Source organism: Ursus americanus, chromosome 30 (assembly GCF_024610735.1).
Source record: "Ursus americanus isolate L20-20 chromosome 30, mUrsAme1.1.p, whole genome shotgun sequence".
NCBI classification, from domain to species: domain Eukaryota; kingdom Metazoa; phylum Chordata; class Mammalia; order Carnivora; family Ursidae; genus Ursus; species Ursus americanus.
Genome location: NC_142156.1, coordinates 8,386,902 through 8,399,241, shown reverse-complemented (window position 1 = coordinate 8,399,241; position 12,340 = coordinate 8,386,902). Strand labels below are relative to the sequence as shown.

General features: G+C 47.4%; 1 protein-coding gene across 1 annotated transcript in view; it reads right to left on the bottom strand.

Moving 5' to 3' along the window:
• Nucleotides 1-12,340, bottom strand: part of SVOP (SV2 related protein) — a 68,738-nt gene that overhangs the window by 3,356 nt on the left and 53,042 nt on the right. The window contains exons 11-14 of the mRNA XM_045791501.2: nt 11,196-11,272; nt 7,526-7,633; nt 4,208-4,319; nt 3,193-3,274 (exon numbers count right to left, since the gene is read on the bottom strand). Of these exons, the coding sequence (XP_045647457.1) occupies nt 3,193-3,274; nt 4,208-4,319; nt 7,526-7,633; nt 11,196-11,272 (379 nt within the window). The remainder of the gene's footprint in view (nt 1-3,192; nt 3,275-4,207; nt 4,320-7,525; nt 7,634-11,195; nt 11,273-12,340) is intronic.

Below are 12,340 nucleotides of genomic sequence, written 5' to 3'. Positions count from 1 at the left end.
GGGACGGACCCCTGCGGGCAGGCCTGAAGTGAGCGTGAATCACAGGTGTTGGTGACCACATCAAGGGGTAGGAGACCAGGTGGGGATTCTCGTCTCAAAGGGGATAGGCAGTTCAGCTGAGAAAGCACGCAAAAGGCCAAGCTGTGGGTGGGAACCCAGTAAGGGGGTCCTCCCTGCCCGGGGACGCACTGGTGCACGTTCAGGACCCAGGCCCTGTTCCACCTGCCATTTTTCATTCATTCACCTTGAAGCACTGGTCACGGCTCTGCAAGGCATTTCATAAAGACCGAGGTGGAAACGTTTCCACGGTTTCTCAGTTGGTTCCCAGGAGTGGCCCCATGCCTAGCTCTCCTGGGGCAAAGTGAGAAGTCACTGTGCATCTTCCAGGCCACGGCAGATTAAGCAGTAGGCACGTCTTCTCCACTCCCTACCCCAGTCCGCTGGCTGGAAGGAGGACTCCAAGGACTCTGAGGCCCTGGGGCAGGATTTCTCAACCTTGGCCCTAGGACATGGGGGGACGGGTCCTTCTCCGTGGTGGGCACTGCCGTGTGCATTGCAGGGTATCTAGCAGTGTCCCGGACCTCCACCCACTAGACGCCGGGAGCACTTTCCGCATGCTCTCCCTGAATTGTGACGACTCAAAATACCTGTAGGCCCTGTACGTGTCCCCTGGGGGAGGGGGGCAAAACCACCCTTGCTTAACAATTACTGCCTGAGGAATTCGCAAGATGCGAGGAGCTTGGGTCCCCGAATCCCTGTGGAAGTGAAAGCACACCCCTACTGGACGGTTTCATTAGCGAGAAACTTCTATTGTGTCAGTACATTCCCCGTGGGGAGGTACTGGTTAGAGCCGCTAACACGTCTCTAACAACTACAACACTCAGCGCAGAAGCTCGGGGAGAATGCAGAGCGTAAAGGGAAACACAAAGCTCGTGCGTGATCCCAACACTCCGAGATAACCACTGTCACGTTTCCCTGTGTATCCTTCTAGATTTTTCTATGACTGTTTATACATCTGCATTCCTTCATTTATTCACTCAACAAATACTCTGAGCGCCTACCATAGGCATTTATGTATGATACTTTAATTCACCCAATGACACAAGCAGTATGGAAATATATTCTCCTTATCAGAAACGGAAACACCTGAACTCCCTTTGAGCCACAACCTCTCCCAGGAAATATTCCCCAGAGGCCCCATTATGAAGTTTGGAATGTACCCACCCAGATGCATTAAAAATATGTGTATACAAAATACATAGCACTGTTTTTAAGAGATAAATGGTGTCAAATCAAACTTACCAGTCTGCACCCTGCTTTCTCCATTCAGCACTATGCCTTCGAATCCTAGGGACAGCAGTCTATAGACATCTATCTCATTCTTTTTAACTGCTGTAACTATGCACATTCCAGTTTACAACTTAATACAGACTGAAAGACACTGTATTAAAAGAAGGGCACAGGCACTGACTGGCAAAAGGAAGTCAGGGGAGGGGAGATCTGGGAGGGCTTCCTGGAGGAGGCAGGATTGGTGTCAGGCCTGAGGCGGGGTGGAGGGAGCAGCGTTCAGGGTGATGACTCAGAGTGAGGGCTCTGGAGTGCTGCGGGAATGAGGGATAATCTAGACACCCTCCTCCCCTTGGCGCAGCGTCTGGTACAGAACATTCTCCTCCTCCCTCTGCTCCTCTCTAAAATAAGATGAAATAAAATACAACAGGTATAAAATAAATAGCCTGTAATCCCTGAGCGTGGGAAATTGGACATGCTCAGGCGCTACTGTGTGGAGTGTAAATTCGTGCAACGTTTAAGGGGGTGAGCTTTCAATTCCACTCGATGTTTGGGATGTTTACAGGCTTTCGCTCAGCAGTTCCACATCTTGACATTTACTCTACAGGAAGTGCACAGGTGCACGTGACCAAATAAGGCTGTTTACCTCGGCACTGTTTGTAATAGTGAAAAGTTGGAAAATAATCCAAATATCTGTCAGGAGGAGAACTGTTATAAAATTATTATTTGTCCACTGTATACCATATAGTATAGTAAAGTATATAACATATATGTGTATATATACCATATATTATAACAGATTATAATGTATAATATAAAGTACATACACTGTATAGTGAAGTATAGTATATAATATACATAGTATATATAGTATAATGAGAGTATATAATATATAGTTTATACCATATAGTAAAGGGATAATGTATAATATATAGTATATACATACTATATAGTACAGTATATAATATGTATATGTATTAGTATATTATATTATATACAGGATATACTATATTATTACAGTCTATCATATGCAGATATTATATACAGGATATACTATATATCATATATACTGTATGCTGTACAGTACAGTAGAATAGAGCAAGTACCGAAAAGAATAAAGTAGACCCATGTGTCCTGTGCTCACTGTCTTCAATCTTCTCCTCCAGAATCCCCCATCTCCTTCTCTGCCCTGGGGGTGGCCTGTGTGGACCACAAAGGGCTCCTTGGCCCTCTGGCTTCTGGTTGGGAAGATGGGAAGCCCCAGTGGGAGATGGGAAGGAGGTAGAAGAGAGAGGTCTGGGTATTGATTCTCCCGCTCCTTCCCTTCCAGGTTGCCTCAGGCCACACGTGTCCCTCAACTAAAGACCACAACTTCTCTCTACACAGCGCTCTCCTGGGACCCTGGAACACTCCCCTCTCCTCACCCCACTGGCCTCGGGTGGCAGCAGTGTCCCCAGCAACCTTCACCCCATTGCAAGCTCTGGGGCACTGTTTATTGCTTTCGTGTTTCCCTAAGTCTTGTCCCACACCATTGTCATCAGTTTCTTTACTAAACCTCTTCCCAGTGGCTCATTTCCCCAATTTGGTACACGCACTAACATAAATTAGTACATGCCTAGAAAAAAAGTGATCTATTCAAAAAGGGGTATCTAGAAAGTGGGAACGTGGGGCCCTTTAATTGTTGGTTTTATGCAGTTTGATACCTTTTGCGACTTTCACATTGAACGTCAGCTTTCAAAAGCAGAGAAAAAACGCTTGAAAGATAGCCTGAGATAATGAAGAACTTCACAGTCCCTACTCAGACTGACCCACGGACAAATCCCATTCTGAGGATCCCCGGCTGGGTGCTTCTGGGGCACAGCTCCCTCCCTGCCCTCCCCGGCTGCTCCCAGAGCCCCCTCCTACCTCAGGTGTGTAAACATAGGCTGCCTGGAAGCCTCCAGAAATAAACGCTCTTGCAATGAAGAGTAACAGAGTGAGCATGTTTCTAGGGAGAGAAATAAAAAAGATGAGCAGGTTGGTTTTTGGTTTTTGTTTTTTTTTTTTTGTTTTGCTGGCAGCTTGTTTCAGCAAAGTCCTATCTGCCCAGGCAGAATTTATACCCTAGAAATTGGCACAGCCCACCGCGGCCCAACACATCTCCACAGGCACACGATGCCCGTGCCTTCTCTAAAGGCCTGCCTTGATGAGCTTATCATTCTCCAAAGTTCCAGGCTAAGAGCTGCAGACATCTGTGGTGTTCAGGTGGAGGGCAAGGTCAGAGAGAAGTGAGATAAATCACTGAAAACCCACAGGGGACCTTGCAGAGTCAGGAGCCTGCTGGGCCAGTGACAGTAAACTTCTATGCAGTATTTCAAGGATAATCCTGGTCCCCCACCCTCTGTTCCATTGTTCCCCCAAAATGCCTAAAAACACCAACACATCAGGGTCTCAGCTCCCTCTCCAGGCCTTCCACACATTCCTCATCAGCTTTGGTCCAGGGCCTCTCCGAGGTCAAGGGAGGCACAAGCCATTCCGTATTTTGAGGCTCTTGATAGATGGAAAAATGGAGAAATGCCAAAAAGGGGTGATACAACAGGACCTTGAAGTATTTCCATCGAACAAAGGACTGCTTTTAACCCACACATTAACAGTCCTATGCATGACCTCACTGGGAGACAATGTCAAAAGTCTAAATGTGACAGCGTTGGAGTAAAACCTGGACCAAAGTGCCCTCCCAGCCCCACCCCCATCAGAGGCCCAAAATTGAGTCTGATCTTTTGGTCAAGGGTCTCAGTCCTAGTAAGGAGCTGGGGGGGTGGTGGGGAATCTCTCAGACGACCACCAGGAGTGTAGTCCCCAGCTTACAGGCCCAAAGAGCCACTGACCATGAGCTGAGAAGTGAGTCTGCCAGTCAGACAGAGCTGGTTTCATGACCCACCTTCCAACACAGATGAACAGCAGAAGGCTGCAGAAGGAGAAGATGACGAAACACAGGGCCATGGTCTTCTTGCGGCCCAGGCGATCAATGATCCACAGAGTCACAAGGACACCTGGGAGAGAGCAGGCGCACAATGGCAGGTGGCTTCCAATACGGCTCCCAATGCCTCCCCACCTCCTGCTAGTTACACCCCCTATAATTCCCTGCCCCCTGAGAGTGGGCTGGACCTAGTGAGTCTCTTCGAATGACTAGAATACAGGAAAGCAATGGGATGTCACTTCTGAGATGAAGTTATAAAAGAATGTGGTTTTTGCTTTGCTGGCATTTTCTATTCCCCCGACTCTTCTTAGGCACTGGCCTAAAAGTGGCCTGTGGGCAAGAACTGAGGCCCTCCGTCCAACAACCCTGGAGGCATTGAATCCTGCCAATGTTCGTGTGAGTGAGCATGGAAACCCTGCCCCAGTCGAACTTTCAGATGTGACTGCAGACTCTGGGCCAACACCACCATTGCAGTCTTATCAGATACGCTGAAGCAGAGTACCCGGGTAGGCCACTCCCAGCTTCCTGACCCACAGAAACAGTGAGTAATAAATATGTTGTTTGAAGCCACTAAAATATGGGGTAATTTGTCACATAGCAATAGATAACTAATTAGGAACTGAGGGACGTGGCATTCATTGAATCCAGGCAGTGGACACCAGGGATGGGAGTCAGAATCATCTGGGTTCTAAGGCCTCCTCCTGCCTCTGACTTGCCATGTGGTCTTGGGTTTGTCCCTTGCCTTTTCTAAGCCTCAGTTACTGCATCTGTAAAATGGGACTCAATAAAAATAAGACTCCCTACTTCGGTAGAGGCAGTGGAGCATGGTGCTTATGATTAATAATGTTAATAATAATTATTAAATCTAGGCTCAGCACTTTTGCATCTATTATAGATATGTCTCATTTAGTCTTGCTTAATCATCAAAACAACCCCTTAAAACAAATGCTATCAATAGCCCATTTCCCACCCTTATTCAATCAAAAATGAAGTGCCTACTGTGTGTCAGGGACTATTCTAGGAGCCTTGGGGTGTGTCAGTGAACAGAAACAACAAATCATAAATGTAATAAATAGGAATGATCTGATTTTCATAAAGGTAAAATCATGGAAATCATCGAAAAATCATGGTGAGTGCTTAAAGTCATGGGAATGGTTATTGGCAACGTGGTGTCTAACTCCAAGTCCCTAATCTTACCCACTGAGCTATATGGGGGAAGGGTTTTAGAAGAAAGATAGCATAGCATAGGAGTGAAGACTCTGGGCTCTGGGGTGGCACCTCAGTTCTTAGTTCTGCCAGGTGTAGGACACTCTGTGTTTTAGCTGAGGTTTCCTGGGACAAGGGTCCAAGGGCAAGTGTTTACTTGAGAGGAAACCCAAAGAAGCACCAGTGGGAGGGTGGGAAAGTAAGGTAGGGAAGGGAAGGCAAGAGTGCCTGGCAAGCAAGTTACCACTGTGGGCAGTTGCTATCGAATTCCACTGGGCGGCTCTGGGAGCCAGTGTGGAACATGGATCTTGGAATTCTCCTGCTTGACGAACGAGGAGGCTGGGGTATTTATACACCACCAACTCCTGCGGTTATTGTTCAAAGCAGCTCCCAGGTGTTAACTCCCTGGCACTTCCAGCCGCCTTGCTTTCTCTTACATCCTGAGGCTTTCCAATCCTCTAGAGCTGGCTCTCGGGCACAGAGAGGCAGATACTGACACCTGCAAGGTTAGGAACAGTTTTTGCTACACCTCCCTGGGCCTTAGTTTCTTCAGTTGTAAAATGGGGATAATTACGCTACTCCAGAAGACTAAATGAGACATATCTATAAAACATTTAGCCCAGAGGGGCGCCTGGGTGGCGCAGTTGTTGGGCATCTGCCTTCGGCTCAGGGCGTGATCCTGGCGTTATGGGATCGAGTCCCACATTGGGCTCCTCCACTGGGAGCCTGCTTCTTCCTCTCCCACTCCCCCTGCTTGTGTTCCCTCTCTCGCTGGCTGTCTCTCTGTCACATAAATAAATAAAATCTTTAAAAAAAAACCACAACATTTAGCCCAGAGCCACATACACATATATATGTAATGCCTACATAAAATATACGTACGCAACATACAGAAGCACTCGCTAAATACCAGATACTATTGTCGTTGTGATACTTATGAGTTTTTTTAAAGGAAGAAGATCACCTTCACTTTACGTGCAGGTTTGGATTTGCTGACACCCCACTGATCCTCCCAGTGTGAGTGCTGATGGGGGACAATTCTCCACGGGCCTCTTGTATTTCTTGCAGGCAGAGGCACTAGCTGCCTTGTGTCCCAGACTATCATTTCATTTGAACAGGCAACAGCCTTGGAAGATACAGATATTGTCTCCTTCCGGAGCAAAGGGCAGGTCTGTTTACTGTCCAATACAGTAAAGATGATGTCTTTCTCTGGAGCAAAAGCTGGGCAAGTTTCTGGCAACCCGTTATAGAAGATTTGAGTCCCCTAAGCCTGGGATTCCTCAGGGAAGCAAAGTGGAAAAGGGATTGAGGAAGATATTGGGAAGTCAAGGAAAGCTGTGGAATACAGGGTCAATGGGGCGCCTGGGTGGCATAGCGGTTAAGCGTCTGCCTTTGGCTCAGGGTGTGATCCCGGCGTTATGGGAACGAGCCCCACATCAGGCTCCTCCGCTATGAGCCTGCTTCTTCCTCTCCCACTCCCCCTGCTTGTGATCCCTCTCTCGCTGGCTGTCTCTATCTCTGTCGAATAAATAAATAAAATCTTAAAAAAAAAAAAAAAGAATATAGGGAGTAGCGGATCAGTCAGGTCCATGGAAGGGAACACTCGGGAAATTCCTCAAGCAGCAATCATCATCAGCGTTAGTATGCCTTTGGGTGAGCTGGTTCTTATCAAAGGACCAGAGTTAGAGCACAACAGCTGCACCCACTGCTTTATTGCACGGCCATCCACCTGGACCCGTCGTGGTCATCCCTGTGAGATTCGGGAGCAAGGGGAGCTGACGCTAATACGCTATTCACGTTGCTTTCTGTGCCATGGGTACTAGTCTTTGTCTCTGACCCAGGAGTCTCGGGTCTTCTGCCAGGGAGCATGACAATGGCAGCCTAATTTATTAGTCTTCAAGGGGAGTAGCCCTCACAGTTCTTCTCAACTTGTAGCTAAGGGTTGAAAAAATAATCTCCAGCTCCCCTAGAAAGGGGATTTGCTTCCGGGCAGCACCAGGTGGAACCACCAGATGACCAGCAGCCACAGTCACAGGCTTCCCTGCCCCAGCCCCACCTCGCACAGTCCCTCACCTGGGAACTCAGAGAGTGTAGTCCACAGCAGATCCATGTAATCCTCCTCACTCAGGTACTCACAGGCCAGGCTGCATTTTGCTTCTACTGCCTTCTTCTGGCTAGAGACTGGGAGGTGGGAGACAGGAGCAAGAAGAGCCACGCATAGAACCTGGAGCAACACCCTCCTGCTCCCACACCTCCTTCCCTGGGTAGGATTCAGCTAGGATACGGTGGAAAGAGCCCAGGCTCTGGAGTCAGACAGACTCGGGTTCAAATCCCAACCAGCAGTGCTACAGCTTTATTTCTGTGAGCCTCAGTTTCTTCATAAAACCGGAGCTAATAAAACCACTGGGCAAGGTGGTTGGGAGCTTGAAATCAGGCTGTGCATATGAATGTGCTTAGCCCAGAACTGGCACAACTAGGTGTTTTTGTGGCAGACAAGACTCCGGGGTGCCCTCTATGATCCCCACCTATATTATCTGGCCCCTGTTACTTCCTTGATCCCACTTTCTGTCTCTACCCCTTGCTCTGCTCAGTGTACTCCTGCCACACCAGTCTCCTTGCTGTTCCGTCAACACTCCTGCCTCAGGACCTTTGCACTGGCTGCTGCCTCTTCCTGGACTGCTCTTTATATATCCCTATGACTAATTTCCTCACCTCCTTCATGTCTTTCTTTAAATCTCACCTCATAGAGACCATTTTTGACCACCCCATTTAAAACTTCAACCTACCCACTGACCCTTGCTCTGCCCCACATTCCTGACCTCCCTTACCTGCTTGACTATTTTTACCCCATACATTTGTTAAGAAATAATATGAAAGACTTCGAGGGGCGCCTGGGTGGCACAGCGGTTAAGTGTCTGCCTTCGGCTCAGGGCGTGATCCTGGTGTTATGGGATCGAGCCCCACATCAGGCTCCTCCGCTATGAGCCTGCTTCTTCCTCTCCCACTCCCCGTACTTGTGTTCCCTCTCTCGCTGGCTGTCTCTCTCTGTCAAATAAATAAATAAAATCTTAAAAAAAAAAAAGAAAGACTTCGAAACAGGCAAAATGTTTAGCCCAGTGCACTCTTACAGGTTCTATCACCTTTCATTATCTTTGAACTATGCACATTATAGAATATTGATATTTGGGGTGCCTGGGTGGCGCCATCGGTTAAGTGCCTCGCTTCGGCTCAGGTCATGATCCCAGGGTCCTGGGATTGAGTCTCACATCAGGCTCCTTGCTCAGCGGGAGGACTGCTTCTCCCTCTGCCTCTGCCTGCCGCTCCCCCTGCTTGTGCTCTCTCTCTCTGACAAATCAATAAATAAAATCTTTATAGAATATTGATATTAAGGCAAATGATTCTTGTCCATCAAAATGCAAATTGTGTCTGGTGATGCAATTGATGACTGCTTTATGCGTACTGACAAGTGGTGCCTCTAATTGTAAAGACTTCTCAGCATGTCTGACCACCTATATACACGTATTTTTTTAATTCTCCTTTGAACCAGTTGTGACCTCTTGCCGGCGTTAGTAGACAATTCTCCACGGGTTGCTCGCATTTCTGCATGTTTTATAAGCAAAGACACTGACTGTCTTTGTTCTGGATTACCTTTTCAAGGACGTTTGTTTAACCAACAACTTTGACAGGAAGTGTCTACCTCTGGAGCAAGGGGCAGGTTGCTTATGGCCTTCAATGGCAAGCTGTCTCCCCGCAGGGCAAGAGCAGGCTTTACCTGCTTTAAGCCTTTACCATCCAGTAGGAGACAGCGAGGTGCCCTATGCTCAGAGATCCTCTCTGGTGACATAACCCACTGCTTTTGCAGATGTGGCCTCCCACTTCCCACCACCGTGCGGGAATGGGAATGGGAGCTCCTTACTGGTGTAAGGAAATGCTGACACTTCAGCTACTGCTCTTGCCGTGAGTAACAAAGTCCGTTGTTTCTGACCCAGGAGTGTTGTGTCTTTTGCAGGCATCTGTGGAAGGTGTGGAAGGTGTGGAAGGTGTGGAAGGCTAACTTGTTAGCTTCCAAATGGGTAAAGCCTCAGACTTTTCATGGTTCTTAACTGGTTCATTCAGTAATTGATGAGTTAAATAAAATAAAATCTTTGACATGTGTTCATTGTATATTTGTAGGAAAGGCATGGTTTCACCTTTTCTTTAAATATTTTCCTCTGACACACCTATCACCTTCCAACACACTGTGATATCTACTTACTTATTACACTATTCTCTTTTTCTCCCTCCCCACCGAAATATGAGCTTACAGGGTAGGCATATCTGTCTTTTGTATTCACTGATGTATCCTAACGGCCTAAAGTAGTACCTGGCATATAGAAAATATCGAATGAATGACTTGTCCAAGGTCACACAACTACTTGGTGCTAGAACCCAGGCTCCCTGATTTCTAGCTTTGGGCTCGTTCCACAGGGTCACTTTCCCTCCCAGGTATAGACAGAGCTTTAAACGGGAGTTGGCAAACTGTCACTTGCAAGTCAACTCTGGTCTCCTGCCTGTTTCTGCCTGGCCTGCACGCGAAGAGTGGTTTTTACATTTTAAAAATGATTTTTCAAAATCAGAGGGAATAACACTTCATGACATAGAAGTGATATGCACTCCAAATTTGCATTCACGAAGAAGGTTTTATCAGAACACAAGCAATGTTTGTTCATTAACCTATTGTCCACAGCTACTTTCCTGCTCCAAAGGCAGAGACGTACGACCCACAAAGCCTAAAATACTGACTACCTGGCTCTTTATAGAAAAAGCTTGCCAACCCCTGGTTTGTAACATTCCTCGGGATCCTCTGCTTTGCTTCAGTGGGTCCACTGTTAAGGGCAGGCGATTTATACTCTCTCAATACCAAACCCCAAATCTGCAGCTCAGCCACCACGCATTAAATCCTTATACCAATAAACCAAACGATGAACGAAGATTATAGAGGCTTAGTATGAAAAAGGATAACTGGGCAAATCCCACAGACAAGCAAGAACTTGATCCCTTTATCCTCCACCCCGGGTTCAAGGCTAGGAACCTATTCTTAAGGATAGAATGGTTTGAAAGCCCAGACATCTGCATATAGACTTTGCTTTCTATTTTATTCCTTTCGTCCACCGGTTCCCACCTCTAGCTGCACAGCAGAATCTGCCTTCGGCTCAGGTCGTGATCCCGGATTCCCGGGATCGAGCCCCGCATGGCGCTCCCTGCTCCGCGGGGAGTCTGTTTCTCCCTTTCCCTCTGCCCCTCTCCGCTGCTCATGCTCTCTCTTGCACGCAGACATGCTCTCTCAAACAAATAAATAAAATCTTTAAAAAAGAAAAAATAAACGCTCCTCCAGGTGATTCTCTTGAGTGGCCAGGGTTGAGATCCAACCTGGTTCTCAGGCTTCATATGCACGTGAGAATTGCTGCATAGGGTCATGGCCATCAAACTCATGCTGTACTTCACTGAGCCCTTTAAATGACATAAGCTATGACTCTGCTGTAATGTCACTTCTAACATGACGAGATTATTCGGCTTTCTGCAGAGTATCTGAGAGACCACCGTCCGGGTCTTCTATGTTCAGATTTGGCAGAGACTTTCTCCCGGGAGTCTGTGGGGTAGGGTCACTGGCATTGGTGCACGGCCAGGCTCAGGAGAGGTGGAACCTGGGGTGGGCATGCATGTGTGACCGAGTGTGGTGGGAGGAGGGCAGTATGATACTCACTGCTGCAGACATCTCCTGCCTGAAAGAGCTCAGTGGTGAGCAGAACTAATCCATAGTAAGAAAACGCATTGGAAAACCTGCCAGAAAGGAAGCAAGAAGAGGTAAAGAAATGATGGGAGAAATGCCAAGTCCCCTTTCCTTATCCCCTCAAGAAGGATTTGTGTCTATAGCAGCGAGGACCAGTCTTTGGGCATGGGCGACATTGGACCCTTGGGGGCTTTCCTGGGACCCTTGAGCAGGAAAACAGCAGGTACGAAGCATAGCGATGTGATAAAGGGATGTGATCTTGTGTCCTTTGAAAGACCAAGAACTGTATTATATCACAGAGAACACCCAAGGCTGTTTATTCAACTGGCAATAGGGAAAACAAGTTTGGGGGACCAAAATTTGGAAGAACACAGTCATGACTGACACCTATCAGGGCTTCCGGGCCAAGTTGGTCAATGTGAAGAGGGAAGAGGAGGGGAAAGCTTTGGTAATATAGAGAACTGGGCTCCAGCTCTGCCCATGAACTCCTGAGAGCTGAATCAACTCACCAAGCATTTATTAAACACCTGCTGTGTGCCCCATACAAGTGTGGATTCTGCAGACTCCCCTAAAATTTCAGATCAGAATGAAACAGTTAATTAATTCCTGATTGCCCCAGGAACTATAACACTCAAGTCTGTAGGACCAGAACATTCTCATCCTATAGTACAGTTATGTGGGAACTGTCGTAATCAGACCACAGTGATTAATTTCCTTGGGTTGCAATATGTGCTAGCAAACTTAGCAATTTCTATAGTGCACAAACATTAGTCTCCAATTAATTACTTCGGTATTTGGGTAGCATCATGCAAAGATAGATACCCTCAACTCCCACCTTCACTCCCTTTTAAAAAATCCTACAGAGTCCCCAGTTGTATTGGGCACACAGCAGGTGTTTCATTAATGCCTGGTTCAGCTCTTAGGAGTGCAGGGACAAAGCTAGAACGCAGTTCTGTATATTATCAAAGTCTTCGCCTCCACTTCCCTGCAACTGACCACTTTTAGGACAATCCCCTGCTAATTAGCACATCTACTCAAAGGTGCACGGGAAAAGTGAGAATCGGTTAAACCAGAATGCAGAGTGGTAGCCAGGCCCCTTCTGCACACTGTTCACGCTG